The 13,778-nt window shown below is 49.7% G+C and overlaps 1 protein-coding gene across 1 annotated transcript; it reads right to left on the reverse strand.

The window, feature by feature from the left end:
* Positions 1-9,955: 9,955 nt before the first annotated feature.
* On the reverse strand, positions 9,956-11,977 carry LOC101526489 (U8 snoRNA-decapping enzyme-like). The gene is made up of 3 exons (XM_004588392.2): positions 11,790-11,977; positions 11,431-11,700; positions 9,956-10,704 (listed from the first exon to the last, which is right to left on the reverse strand). Exons 1-3 carry the CDS (start codon positions 11,925-11,927, stop codon positions 10,537-10,539), a joined length of 576 nt encoding a protein of 191 aa, XP_004588449.2. The 5' UTR covers positions 11,928-11,977; the 3' UTR covers positions 9,956-10,536.
* Between the last annotated feature and the right edge of the window lie 1,801 nt (positions 11,978-13,778).

Here is a 13,778-nt window from a genome sequence, read left to right on the forward strand (position 1 = left end):
AATCAAACCAAAACACCACACTGCTGGCAATGTGCTCCTGTGCAGGGACAGAAGATGAGGGACTCACCACCCGCTGACCATGTGTGCGCACAGCCATGCTCTCAGCACAACCCAGGCTGGCATCGTCCTGTCTTCTTCATCGGTTAAACCTGCAATGACTTTCGGATGGCACATCCGAAATGTGGTGAAGGCTGTGTGTGTAGTGATGAAGGGCCCGGACTTGGATATAGGCAAACTGCTCTTGCCTTAGTTATCATTTGAAGTAAATGATTTCATTTCAAATTACTCTCTTCACCACATCTCAGCTTCCCCACTGGCAGAATGGGCAGGATCGCAGCATCCAACAGAGTGACAGTGACAAGTGGACTTGTATCTGTAAAGCACATGGCTCAATTCCTGCTGGGTGGCAAGAGTGTGATCAGGTTTGCAAAGGTAAGTATGGTTTGTTGTTCTTGCCGAAAGTCACATTTGGAAGTAATAGAGGACTGCCAAGTCTTCACTGAGGAGACACAGGTGCGCTCAAAATAAACAAATAAAAAGCCGACTCGTGTGGGTGTGGAGGGTTGATCTCAGGTCCCGGGGACAAATGACGCATCATGACTGGCTCGCGTGTGGAAGTCCTGGGCCTGTTAGGGGTGGACAGACATGTTGGTACCCTGTGAGTCAGCCCTCTCTCAAACACCCTTCAGCGTCTGTTGCTGAGGTGACTGTAGGTTGGGAATCCCCTTTTTAATACGTCCAAATGAACAAGGACTTCACAGACTGGATGGCCAAAACACAAATGGTAAGAGATATTCAAGTGCTTTTCAAGTTAGGGAAACGCCAGGTAGCAGGACTAGGAAATGTGGAACATTCAAGTCGGCCCAGATTCTGAAATCATTCGGTACCTTTCAAAGATAGCTCTGTGGATCTGGGTTTTTATACCTGGAATATGCGTTCACTAGGTGATGCCAGTCACAAAATGACCCACTATTTTCTGTCCCTTGAGGTTGAAGTGATTGGAAACGAAGGATTTAGAAGATCTCAGAGTTTTGGTGAAGAATTCTTTTTATTGGAACTCATCTCAGTAGTCGTAATTGGAAATGGCAGGATAAAGGTGATACTCATACAAGTTCATTATATATAATATATAAATAAATTTGTAGCCATTTCCTTAAAGGAACTTATCAATGCCCCCCTATTGTTCGCTGGAAGGATTCTCAGTGACCCTCAATTTGCTGTGCTCTTGTTCTGTTCTTGTAAGTAGACCAGGCTGGGTTTAACAAAAGGAGAGAGGGTACAAGAAAATAAGAGAGGGGACAAAATAAAAGGTAGAGTTGTTTCTATAAAAGGACTCTGGAAATTGCTGGCTTTTTGTTTTATCCCAGGCACACTGGAAGCAAAGTTGCTGGCTACTTCTCCCTCCTGCAGCTCTCATCGAAATTGCCAGCATTTCTTTAGACTTTGTAAAGATGACCCATCTTTCAGCTGAAAGCCTTTCTTTCCATGCAGAGCATACAGCCACCTGTTGTCAAAGCGCACTGCTGACATCACAAATGTGTCTCCGTGCATCTTCCTTTCTGTTCCTGAATGGATGGGTCTCCTATTTTCACAAGTGCAAGTGAGGATTTAAGCGAAGTTTGCCTCATCATGGAACTCATGCAGATGATGTTGGAGCACTACCTGATGCCACTTGGGGTCCCATGATGAAGTACAAGCTTTCTATCACCTGCCTTAGCCTTGTCACTTCAAGAACAAAGGGCATCATAAAAAAAAAAAAACCAAAACCAAAACAAACAAAGACACAAACAAAATAGACTTTTTGATTGATCAGAAGGAGAGAGAGGAGAGAGAATGCACTCTCACTGGTTCATTCCCCCAGTGCCCACAAAGTCCAGGCCTGGATCAAGGCCAAGGCCAAGGCCAAGAACTGGGAATTCAATCCAGGTCTTCTCTGTACATGGCAGCAACCAAATTTCCTGCACCACCACCACTGCCTCCTTGGGTACGGGTTAACCGGAACCTGGTGGCAGGAGCTGAGTGAAATCCAACCCTGACGCTAGGATAGGGAGTGCAGGTGTCTGTGAGTTCAGTGCTGGCCAAAAGCCTGTCCACGTCTCCTCATGCACTGTGCTGTGTGAGACACTCCCCAGGAGGCTGTGGCCCAAGCTGCTGAGAACATTGGGTTTAACACGGTCACACATATTTCACGTGATTTTTCCAGAATGGATCTGCTGAAGCCTGCAATGAGTCAGAAAGAGTCAAGTTTAGGAAAATGAAAAGAACAGCACAATAGATGGTTAAACAAACTGGGCCACAGCTCATTTATAATGAGATTTGCTTGTTCATATAGAGGAAAGAGCTGATTCCCAGTACCCACGAGGTGAAAGTCAAAAATACACAAATTGAAAGCCAACCATTAGACAGACATTGCTTTATTCCATTGATGTGATCTTGGACAAGCCCAAAACCTCTCTGTAGGAATGGGATAGGATGGGGTGACAAGGGTGGACATTGCCCTGGAATGTTCCTGGAGAATAGTATGAATATAGTATCACGTTGGGGTCTGGGCCACACAAGTACAGACATTGGTTCTAAAGATCTGTACACCTTGTAGTACATAACCTTTGTCTTAAGCAAAGATCCCATAATCGACCATTGAATATCTAGTTATTACAAACACTAAAGTGTTAATGAGGGAAATGTACTGCTGTTTTCAGTTTACATTGAAATGGATTAAAATTGATAGCAAATTGATAGATTGATTAAGTAATTGAGAGATGGAGAGAAATGTAATAGATTAAGCAAAGCAAGATGCTACATGGTAGAATCCAGCTATTCACTGCACCATTGTTTTAAATTTTTGGTGTGCTTAAGAATTTGTACAATAAAGCATTTTAAATGAAATGATAGTAATGTGAGAAATTCGTAGCAGTTATTCTATTTAGGGTAGGGGCGCTCTTGAGTGTTTATAGAAGTTGAAGTGTTCTAGCGCAGAGGAGGGTCCAAGAGGCTTGTTTCAGTGAACTCATCCAACAGTGAAGGAACTGAGGCTCAGCGCTCACACAGCTGGCAGGTGGCAGGCAGGACTAGGCCACCAGCCAGAGACTACCCTTAATTCTGTTAGTTAGACAAGGTTTTGGTCCCAAGTCAAAACACTGGTATCAAGTGCATTCTAGAATCAGAATTTGATGTTTATCTAATAATATATTTCTGCAAATTATAATCCGTGGGGTCTACCGAAGCAATTAGTTCAAACACTACTTTTTTTTTAAGATTTGGAGACATCATGAGTAAAAAAAGAATGAAGCAATGCTTTATTTTAGGCAGCTTAATTAAAGTTTCTAGCTTTTCATCTGTTTATTGCTTTATTCTAAAGCAGTTTTGTAATGCCCAACTGTTTTGGCAGGGACTACAGAAATACGGTTATTAATGGCTATTATCATAACCACCTCACAAAGCAGTGAGGTACTCAGACCCTCACCTGCACGCCCAAGAAGCAAAAGTTTCACTCCAACATTCTTCAAAGACAAGCCGCTTCAGAGGAAGATATTCATCTGAATCATCAAGAGCTATTATTAAACCCTTTTCAGAGTTTGAGTCACTGCCTAAAAGAAGAGTTCACTTAGGTATAATTTGAGGAGGAAATAGAGGGCTAACATTTTATCTTTTTTCCTTGCCTTTATTTGTTATGGTCTTGACCAAGTGTCCTTGGGCTGGCCTGCTTACCACTTTCGTCAAGGAGGGAGAGGACTCAGGGCCACCCTGGAGGTGTGTGACAGCCATGGAGTCAGCCTGCAGGGAAACAGCACCAGCTGCTGGAAGTGGGTGATGGCATGGATCTCAGGAAATGATCAGTAACTCCCCTGGTGGCATCAGGCGCCGTGGAGCCTGTGAAGGAGGTAAGTGAACTTGGCCTGGGTAGATGAAGGATGGCCTCTGCGCTCCTCAGCTCCACTCCCCTGCCTGGCTCTTGCCCTGTTCTCACGGAAAGCAGCTGCATTAGCCCTGCCAGTGTGTTCCGGGTGTCGGAAAGCGGGCACTGCAAGAACGTTGCTAGGTGAGGCTGGTGAAAACAGGACTGACTGCCCAGGGAATAGCACCATGGCATAGCCGGCTAAGTCTCTGCCTGTGGCACTAGTTTGCTATATGGTCACTGGTTTGAGTCCCAGCAGCTCCATTCCCAACCCAACTCACTGCTAATGTACCTGAGAAGGCAGCAGAGGAGGGTCCAAGATCTTGGGTCCCTGCACTCGTATGTGAGACCTGGAAGAAGCTCCTGGCTCCTGACTTCCAAATGGCCCAACTCTTGCCATTGGGGCCATTTGCAGCTAGAAGATTCTCTCTCTCTCTCTCTCTCTCTCTCTCTCTCTCTTTCTCTCTCTCTCTCTCTGACACACACACACTCTCTCTCCTCATGCTCCTCTGCAACTCTGCCTTTCAAATAAATAAATAAAATAATAATAAAATAGGACTGTCCAGCTGGCCATTAGGTGTTAATCCTCTGCTCCACTCTGACTACAGTAACACCAGGATCATCTCCTATTGGTCTATTGGTGTCTGAGCATTCAGCTTTGTGGTGCAACCCCAACTCTGTCCGTAAGCCTGCCTGGAGGGAATCAGCTCATCCTCAAAACACATCACCCAGAAAGAACACATGGTCAAGATACTCGCCCACCTAAAGATAAGAAATGTCCATTGGCCCATGTTACCAGGTGCGATACACTTACTGCCTGATGTATTAAAAAAATCAATTTGTTTCACTGCCCTTTGAGAAAAGAAACACCAGTACAACAGCAAGAGAGACTGGAGCCTGGAGGTGAGGTTCCAGTCTGTCCCTCCCATCAAAGGACAAAGGTGGATTTGTGGCCTGGCTTGGAGAAAGGGAAAGTCCAGGCCAGGCCCAAGCTGAGGGTGTGACCATGGGGACTTTGCGCAGGGCTTGGGCTGTAACAAGTTGGAGCACCTCTCTTTGTTTGCTAGGCTGTATCTTCTGTTGCTCTCCCGGGCCATCAGCAAGGAGCTGGATGAGAAGTGGAGCAGCTGACACACAAACTGATACCCATATGGGGTGTTGTAGCCTTAGGCGAAAACTTAGGCTGCTACACCAGCCCCAAAGTCTGTAACTGTGCACACCCATTACCGTGTGATTTTGGGGTGTTCTCATCAAGAGGCAGACTCCCTGCTCTGCGACTTTGGATCTAGCTGTGTGACTGCTCTGTTCAAAAACGCGTTGGTCAGTTTTGATGTAACCAAAGGTTGGGAAACCACGTGTAGGATTCCATTTTACACCATCATTATGGCCAAGAGAAGTGCATCTTGAGCTAGTCCACTGACCTTAGGAGAATGACAAACAAAAGGTTGCAGCCAAACCCAGCCAGGAGCAGGTGGCTCTAGAGCTGCTTACACTGAGCCCTGCCCTGACGGTGTGTTTGTTAAACAGCATTATTGCGGTCATTATTAACTAATGGATGTTAATTAATTAAATGTTATCTAGTGGAATTCAGGGTGACCTAAGCCTCTTTTTCCATGTTTTTTTTTTTTTTTCCATTAAGGCAAGGCTTGTCTTCTCGATGTTCATCCTGGACAACTTACATTCAAGATGATTCTCTGCGCATTGATCTAAATGAGTGACACTAGCTTAAAACTTACATATTCAATACGCATAGCTCCAAGGCAAATGTGGCCTGCTGGGATTGTTAAGGAGACTTCTTTCATGGTAGTGATATATGAATTTACAGGCCTAGCCTATCTACCATGGCCAGAGTATGGAAAATTGCCTTCAGCTGTCATGCTGGGAGACCTAAAGCCGTGACTCACTAATTTAATTCCCTTACAGTGATGTTATGAGGCTGAAGTAACATGATTTACTCCACTCACAAATATTACTCTTTAAAATACCATGTAGCCAATCCATGAAAATTTTTATCATGAAATTGGGAAAAAAAATTGAAAAGAAAATCACCAACATTCTGTAGTTTTTAACGGGCGTAAAAGCTTTCACACACACAGCTAAGTGGCAGGCTCTCAGATATCAAGTCACAGTGGGAGGGAGATCTGAGGGAGAACCCTGAAGACCTTGTCACCTTGTCGCAGGGTCGTCAGCAGCACTGGCATTGGGCTCTGAGGCTCAGCAGGTGCCTGGGTGAACTCACCAGCACTGCACCTGTCACATGATGCTCAACACACACACTGGCAGGATGTCCTGAGGATTCCTACAAACCACCTTTCAAATGTACTCTGTCAAGCTATGTCCCAGGCACGAGGAATTAGTAAGCATTTGAATTGGAACAAGGTGGATTATTGGGAAGCCAAAGGGAGACTTTATGATAATTTATCCAAAAGTTCTTTATTTGTTCTACAGATGAACGTATTCCAACAAATATGAGGGTACTCTAAAAAGAAAAAAATAGTTACAAGGCAAGTGTGGGAGTCAGTGTTTGGTGTACCAGTAAAGATGCTGCCAGCATGCCTGTGTCTTAAATGAGATTGCCTAGTGTTAGGTCCTGCATTTGCTGTCCAGTCTAGTAATTCATGGGAGGCATCAGACAGTGGATCAGTTGGGTCCTTGTAGGTTACAGGGCAGACCTGGACTGAGTTCTAGAATCCTGGTTTTAGCCTAGCTTCAGCTCCATTCTGGGCATTTGTGAGTAGGAGGTTGAAGCAGCAGATGGAATATCTCTCGGTGTCTCCCTCTTTCTCTTCCTACATCTTAATTAATTTAAAACAAAAAGCTCATTTTGCTGTAAAATTTCAAAACTATAATTTTCCAGAATAGCTGGGTGAGGTGGACGAGGTTCCCAGGGGGCCTCATCCCTGGGTCCTACTGGGTCGTTTCTCCTCCCCATGTAACCCTGGCCCTTTTGTCAAACACGCTCTAGAGGAGGCTGACAGCTCAGCAGCCTGAGGCGATGCACACACAGCGACTTCAGAGCCTGGCCTGAACCAGCCTCATCTGTGCTCCCTGGCTCCTGGTCTTCATCACGGGCCACTGGCGATGCTGAGGCCCAGTGTGATCCCAGGAACTCAGTCCCGCACAGCACATGTAACACATCCCTTGTCTCACCTCTGGTCCCAGGGGACTCTGCACACTGCCAGCATTCTCTGAGGTCCTCTGCTCCCCCGGGGGGGCACAGGGGTCCAGGCAGCACTCCCTCCCACTGTGCTTGGGCATCCCTGCCACACCTCCCCCACTGCCTCCTGGGAACTCCCTGTCTCAGCTTAGTTATCTGAACTTCCCTTCACTACCCAAGTCTCCAGGGAGGCTGCAGGGAGATGGCCCAGCTTTCCCATGTTACCCACTAGCATCCCCGCCCTGGCAGTAGCTGAGTCTCCCTTGGCCACCTTAAGCCTGCTGGCCTTGATGCGTTTGAAGCCATTCCCTGGGCTCCTTCTGGCAGAGCCTGAAAGGGCAGGAGGGAGAGCCACAAGCCCGGCTCTGCCTCTCTCCTCTCTTGCCCACTGCCAGCGGCTGAGCCTTGGATACACCCAGCCGTGGCTCACACGGATGCCTCCTCGGCCTTATGAAATCCCCTATGGGGGCAGACACAGAAGACGGGGCCCGGTCAGTCTGTGACCCCCACTGACCACCATCAGGACTATCTGCCAGCCTCTGGGGCCTGCCCTCCTTATCTGAAATGCTGGCTGTTGGATCCTGTGGTGAGGGTTAATTGAGCAGCGCTCGGGGTAAGCCTGGGACTGATATGCTGTGCACCAGTTCAACCCCAAATGCCAGGCTAGCTTCCTGCTTCTCTGCATTCTGTGTCTCTGGGAAGGGGGGTGTCCCTGCCCCCTCTGCCCAGGCACTTGTGTGCCTGCAGTTCTCAGCACCACCTGTGAGGTGTGTCCACCTGGAATTTGCACTTCCTTCCAGGTAGCCAGCTGTGGCAGGGGAGTCCCTAGTTGGGCCCCTCCTCATCCTAAGCCAAAGTCCTTAGCAGTCAGGAAGTCTCTGGCAAATTTGCCTCATCCTCACAGAGACACTGAGGAAGGACTGACGCCTCCTTCCTCCTGGGACCTCGGGAAAGCAAAGCGAATCAGATCAGGAGTGGAAGTCATTTTGACCCATTGAAATCTTTCTTGTCATATGGGCGCCAGTTCGTGTTCTGGCTGCTCCACTTCCCATCCAGCTCCCTGCTTCTTGCCTGGGAAAGCAGTCTAGGATGGCCCAAAGCCTTGGGACCCTGCACCCGTGTGGGAGACCCAGAAGAAGCTCTTGGCTCCTGGCTTCAGATCAGCTAGCTCAACTCTGGCTGTTGTGGCCACTTGGGGAGTCAACCAGTGGATGGAAGATCTTTCTCTTTGTCTCTTCTCTCTGTAAATATGACTTCCCAATAAAAATTAATAAATCTTAAAAAAATTAAAATGTTTGATAAAAAATTAAATAAAAGCATTACCACAATGGCACAATAGGCTAATCTACTACCTTCAAGCACTCTGATCCCATTAGGGCACTACTGGCTCCTCCACTTCCCAACAAGTCCCTGCTTACGGCCTGGGGAAGCACTGGAGGATGGCTCCAAGCCTTGGAACCACGCATCCACATAAGAGACCCAGAAAAAGCCTTTGGCTTTGGATAGCCTGCGCAGGTATATGGGAAGTGAAGTAGCAGATGAAAGTTCTTTTTCTCTGTCTCTCCTTTTCTATGTAAATTTGCCTTTCCAATAAAAATATTTTTATAAAAATTAAGTTAAAGCAAAAATATAAGGAACTTGGCCCACCTTTGAACGGGAGAGGAGCAAGACATAGTAGCTTCTTTATATGGTCGAATCAACTCTGCGAAAGAGAGCTGTTCACCAGGAGGGCCCATCGAGAACACTCCAACATCAGCATGCATGAGGTGGACCTGGCCAAGTTAAACCTGGATCTTACAGAAGCAGGAAGTAGAACAGGCATGAGCAGAGGCCAGGCGGACCAAGAGGGAGTTCAAACAGCCTTGTGATGTGATGAAAAGCATGTTGGTTAAATAGGACACTTAACCAACGTTAAGAAGGCGAAACAGCTAAGCTGTAGGGTACCAGAGGTGAGCGTTGTGGTATAGAGGGTAAAGCTGCTGCTAGCAACATTGTTATCCAGTACGGATGTTGGCTCATGTCCTGGCTGTTCCACATCCAATCCAGCTCTGTTAATGGACTGGTGAAGCAGCAGTAGGTGACCCAGTAGATTAGACCCCTGCTACTCAACGTGGGAAACCAGGAAGAAGCTCCTGGCTTTAGCCTGCCCAGCTCCAACCACTGTGGCTATCTGGGGAGTGAACTAGTAGGTAAGAGATCTCTCTGTCACTCTTTCAGGTGAATATTTTTTTTAAAAGACTTTCAGTTTTATTGGAACACGGCCATACTACTTGAGCCATGCAACATCCATGTACACTTGACACACAGAGTTGGCAGGTACAAGAGCTGTGAGCAATAAAGCCTAAAAATTTGCTACCTGGTCCTTTAAGAATGCATTCTGAGAAAAGGGAAAACAACCTACTAGAAATCTGTTTGGGGTCCAGTTGATTTGTGCATTTTTGTTATCACTTAATTTGTAATTTTTTTGAAGCAAATATTCATCTTGTACAAGTTTCTGATTATACTTGATGTAGAGACTGATGGGGAAAGTGTCATGGTCTTGATTTTTATATCAAATCATCAGACATGGCGAATTAGAAATGTTAAAATAAATGCTCCTACTCCGTTATATTTATTTTACATATATTTTATTTAAGAATCCTTGCTAGGATCTGCTGCGGAGATGTGGCTAACAACCTACCGTGCTCTTTCAGGACACCTGGCACTCAGCAGGTGCGTGATACGTATTACAAGAACTGAGGCTTCCAGCCTCAGTAATAAGTCCTTCTATGTTGGGAGGTTCCTTTAGGGCAGGGCTAGGCAAGAGTTGTGTCAGCCTCCCTTCTGATGTTCCAGCATCCCAGGGGCTCCAAAAGTGAAAGCCCTAGAGGAGAGGCGCCAGGATTATGAGACCTAAGCATGTTTTGGTCCCTTCTGCACAGGTTCAGGGGAAGAAAAGGGTAAGGAATTGGCTAGGGAGTGCCTCCAGAAGACAGAACATTGTCCACCTCCTACCTCCCCAGGAGCAGGGGCCGAGCTAGAAGACGCAGGGGGGCAGCCATGTGTGAGAATGGGGATGCACACTCATCTCCTTCCTAGCCTCTTCCTTCCCTCAGCGGAACACAAGGCACAGGGGAGAGCAGGCCCTCCAATGCCACTTCCTGGTGAAGTTACACTGGGCATGCTGGGGTGAAGCGGTCAGGGCTGTGAGGACAGTACAAGTGCGCAGGCTGTCTGTGCAGGTGCAGAGGCAGGCAGCAGGCTCTGGGCATCCTTCAGGGCCATGTGTGACCATGTGCCTCTGCGGCGTGCGTGGACGCTGCAGTCTAGAGAACACACATCACCTTCATCTCATTGGCTATCACTTTCCAACTCTCCAGAGCTGGAAACTCTGGTCCAGAAGGCAACACAGTCCTCTGTCCCTGCCTGCGCTGCCAGGACCAATGTCTTCATATCTCGGGTTCCAGGAGTCCAGGCAGGGTGGTCGTTACCAACGTCTACGGGCTCAAGTCTTAGGGCCTGAGCTGGATGCAGAATCCACCAGCCCCAAGTCGTGGAGGGCTTCTTGCAGCTGTTCCCGCGCAGTGCCAATGAAGGAGTTCTTGAGGAAGGCGGGCAGGCCTCCCACTCCGTCACGCAGGGTGTACAGGGGCACCCGCACTAGGCCCAGCACCTGCAAGAGGAGGGAGATGGGGAGACACCAGGATCCCTGAGAGCTCCCAACCTGAACTAATTCCTTTCTCTACCAGATCTTCCTCGCTCAATGGTCTCATCCACTTAAAACCTCAGCAGAACCAGGCATAATGTTCAGGCCTCAAGGAGCTCCACTCTCTACAGCCCAAGGACCTACGACATGTTATTCTGTCCTAGAAATTCGAATCCTTTCTTCCCATATTTTTCCCCAGACCTTGAGTGCCTCCTGGCTCCAGGAAGCTGGCTCAACTTCTCATTGTGTTGGTCCAAACAGGGAACCCAGAACAGCCTCATCGGCTTCAGCCCAATGCAAGACATGCAAATTCTCAGGTGTTCCTTCGGGCCCCTACCTAGCAGCTGCGGGTTCAGGTTCCAATAATCACTGCTTGAACAAAGCCCTCCGTGAGCTATCGATACTTGCCAATAATGAGAACAGACCCGAATTAAGGGCCTAGGGTTCCATGTTTGCTTGGCTCCCCATCAGTATAACCCATACGGAGGGGTGAGGAGAGATCTTCGCAGGGAAAGCACCCAGGCAATATCATCCACATTCAACGCTGTCCTGCCCGCAGCCTACCCCCCACCCCGTATGACAGCTACCCCAAGAAACTGGGAGGAGGGCAGGGGCAGAATGGCAGTTGGGGATGGGCTGGAGGGGAAGGGAGCGTGGGGGGCGGGTTGGGGTGCAGCCCCAGGCTGGCCCCACCTCCTTCCCGTGGTCTTTGGCCTGCGGGGCTCTGGCCTCCACCGCCACCAGCTGCTCCAGCTCCAGCTGCTTCGTGTAAAAGTGTGCCACGACGCGTCGTCCATCCGAAACGTGCGAGCTGCGGTAGTTGGCGCGCTCCACGCGGAAGGCCGATGCCGCCTCGCCCAATTCCTCGCACAGCTCCCGGTTCAGCCCGTCCTCCAGGCAGCTGTCCTGCGAGTCCACAAAGCCGCCGGGAAAGCCCAGGCGCCCATCGAAGCGCATCTGCATCTGCGGGATGGGAGGTGGGATGGGGTTGGCCGCAGCGCCCCGCAGGTGTGCAGGGGTCGGGGCAGGGTGGCCAGGCGCGCCCTCCTCACCAGGACGGCGTAGCGGAGCGGGATGCGGCCAAAGAGCTTGCCCGGGTCAGGTGCATAGAGCATGGCATGGCACGCGTGCCGCCAGGGGGGCCCCAGCGCCAGAGCCTCGGATAACTCCAGCTTGCGGAACTCGGCCATGGCCAAACGGGGAGGCCTTGCGCACAAGCAGATTGACAGAAGGTCAGGCCTCGAACCAATCGGAGCCCGCGCGAGGCCGCCAGGGCCAATCACGGCAGGGGCAGGGGCGGGACCTGGGCTTGACGGGCGTGGGCACAGCCATTCAGGATGGGATTTGCTGCCCCGCTGTGGCTGAGAAGCGGAAAGCCTTGAGGTCGGCCTCTGCCCGGGGCGGGGCTGAAGGAGAGGAGGGCGCGGGAAGCCGGATTGAGTCATGACGTCATTGTCAGGCGCCCGCCGAGTTTCCTGAGGAGTCCGGAGAGTTGGAAGGCTTGCTGGTTTTGTGTCACTGGAGCAACCCTGAGTGTTCAGGCTTGGTATGGGTGACTCAGGAACCTGTGGGCCCTGGGGATGCAGAGGCGCGAGGGGTTCCCAGCGCAGACTCAGTGGACGGTGGGACTCAGGCCAGAGGAAAACGAGACATTCTGGCCTCGGTGGATAGCGGCATCATTGTTTGAGAAAAAGTGGGCAGTGCTAAGTCCCAGTCGGGAATTAGGACGCCAGTCGGCATGGCCATCCCAAGTGGGATCTGGTGTCCTGGAAGGAAGTGGGACCAAGAGGTTCTGGGTGAAGTCCCATGGTACAGGAAAGAATGTGAAACAGGTGGCGCAACCTGCAATGGGGCAGAGTGGTCACCCATACCAAGAGTCAGCGTTGCTGCGCTGGAAAGGAGAGGGCTTGGGCTTCCCGTCAGCTTGTAAGCTACAGTCAGTGACAGGACACGGCCCAGATCCCAGCCAATGCAGCCCTGAGAGCTCCCCAAGTCAGGAACCCACAGGTCCCAGTTTGTTCAAGTGGTCCCTGGAGATGCTCTCAACTTCTAGGGGTGATGGGAGATGGGAAGCACTCAAACAGTGCCTGAAAGTAAAGGCAGCCAATTCTTGGAGTCTGGTGTGGGGTCCCCAGGTATGGCTCTCAATCCCTTGGGACTGCTGGGTCAAAACTCCACCGATGATGGCTTCTAAGAAGCAAAAATTGATTTCTCATGGTGTTGGAGGTCAGGCTTGCCAAGGTGGAAGTGCTGATGGTTTCCGTCTCCTGAGGGGCCACCTGTTGGTTCCCAGCAGGCCATCTTATTGCTGACACTCACCTGTCAGAAGGAGTAGGGAGAGTCCTGGTCCGCACTTAGGATTTCAGCATGGGAATTTGGAGACTGAGACAGTGGGAAGGACACTTGACCTGCAGCACTCATGAAGTACAATGGAATTCTTTTTTTTTTTTTTTAAGATTTTATTGTTATTGGAAAGCCGGATATACAGAGAGGAGGAGAGACAGAGAGGAAGATCTTCCATCCGATGTTTCACTCCCCAAGTGAGCTGCAACGGCCGGTGCGCGCTGATCCGATGCTGGGACCAGGAACCTCTTCCGGGTCTCCCACGAGGGTGCAGGGTCCCAAAGCTTTGGGCCGTCCTCAACTGCTTTCCTAGGCCACAAGCAGGGAGCTGGATGGGAAGTGGAGCTGCCGGGATCAGAACCGGCGCCCATATGGGATCCCGGGGCTTTCAAGGCGAGGACTTTAGCCGCTAGGCCACGCTGCTGGGCCCAGTACAATGGAATTCTATGAAGCGGTTCCTAAGATCCCAGAGAACTCGATACAACTGAATACAATGGAGTCTCCTAGAACGAATGTGTGGCATTCAGTAACTGCCAAGGACTTCTGAATGAAGACAGGAGTGGCTTGATAAGAATGTATCCCATGGGTCCAGCACGGTAGCCTGGTGGTTAAAGTCCTCACCATGACACACTGGAATCACATAGAGGTGCCAGTTTGTATTCTGAATACTCCACTTCCCTTCCGACTCCCTGATTGTG

The sequence above is a fragment of the Ochotona princeps genome, chromosome 30 (genome assembly GCF_030435755.1).
Source record: "Ochotona princeps isolate mOchPri1 chromosome 30, mOchPri1.hap1, whole genome shotgun sequence".
Taxonomy (NCBI): Eukaryota; Metazoa; Chordata; class Mammalia; order Lagomorpha; family Ochotonidae; genus Ochotona; species Ochotona princeps.

Bases quoted from the DNA above. Each gene is read 5' to 3' on its own strand.
- LOC101526489 (XM_004588392.2), bottom strand. From the start codon at position 11,927: ATGGCCGAGTTCCGCAAGCTGGAGTTATCCGAGGCTCTGGCGCTGGGG. The intron at 11,701-11,789 runs GTGAGGAGGGCG...CCCATCCCGCAG, and splicing joins CGCTCCGCTACGCCGTCCTG to ATGCAGATGCGCTTCGATGG. The intron at 10,705-11,430 runs GTGGGGCCAGCC...CTCCTCTTGCAG, and splicing joins CCAAAGACCACGGGAAGGAG to GTGCTGGGCCTAGTGCGGGT.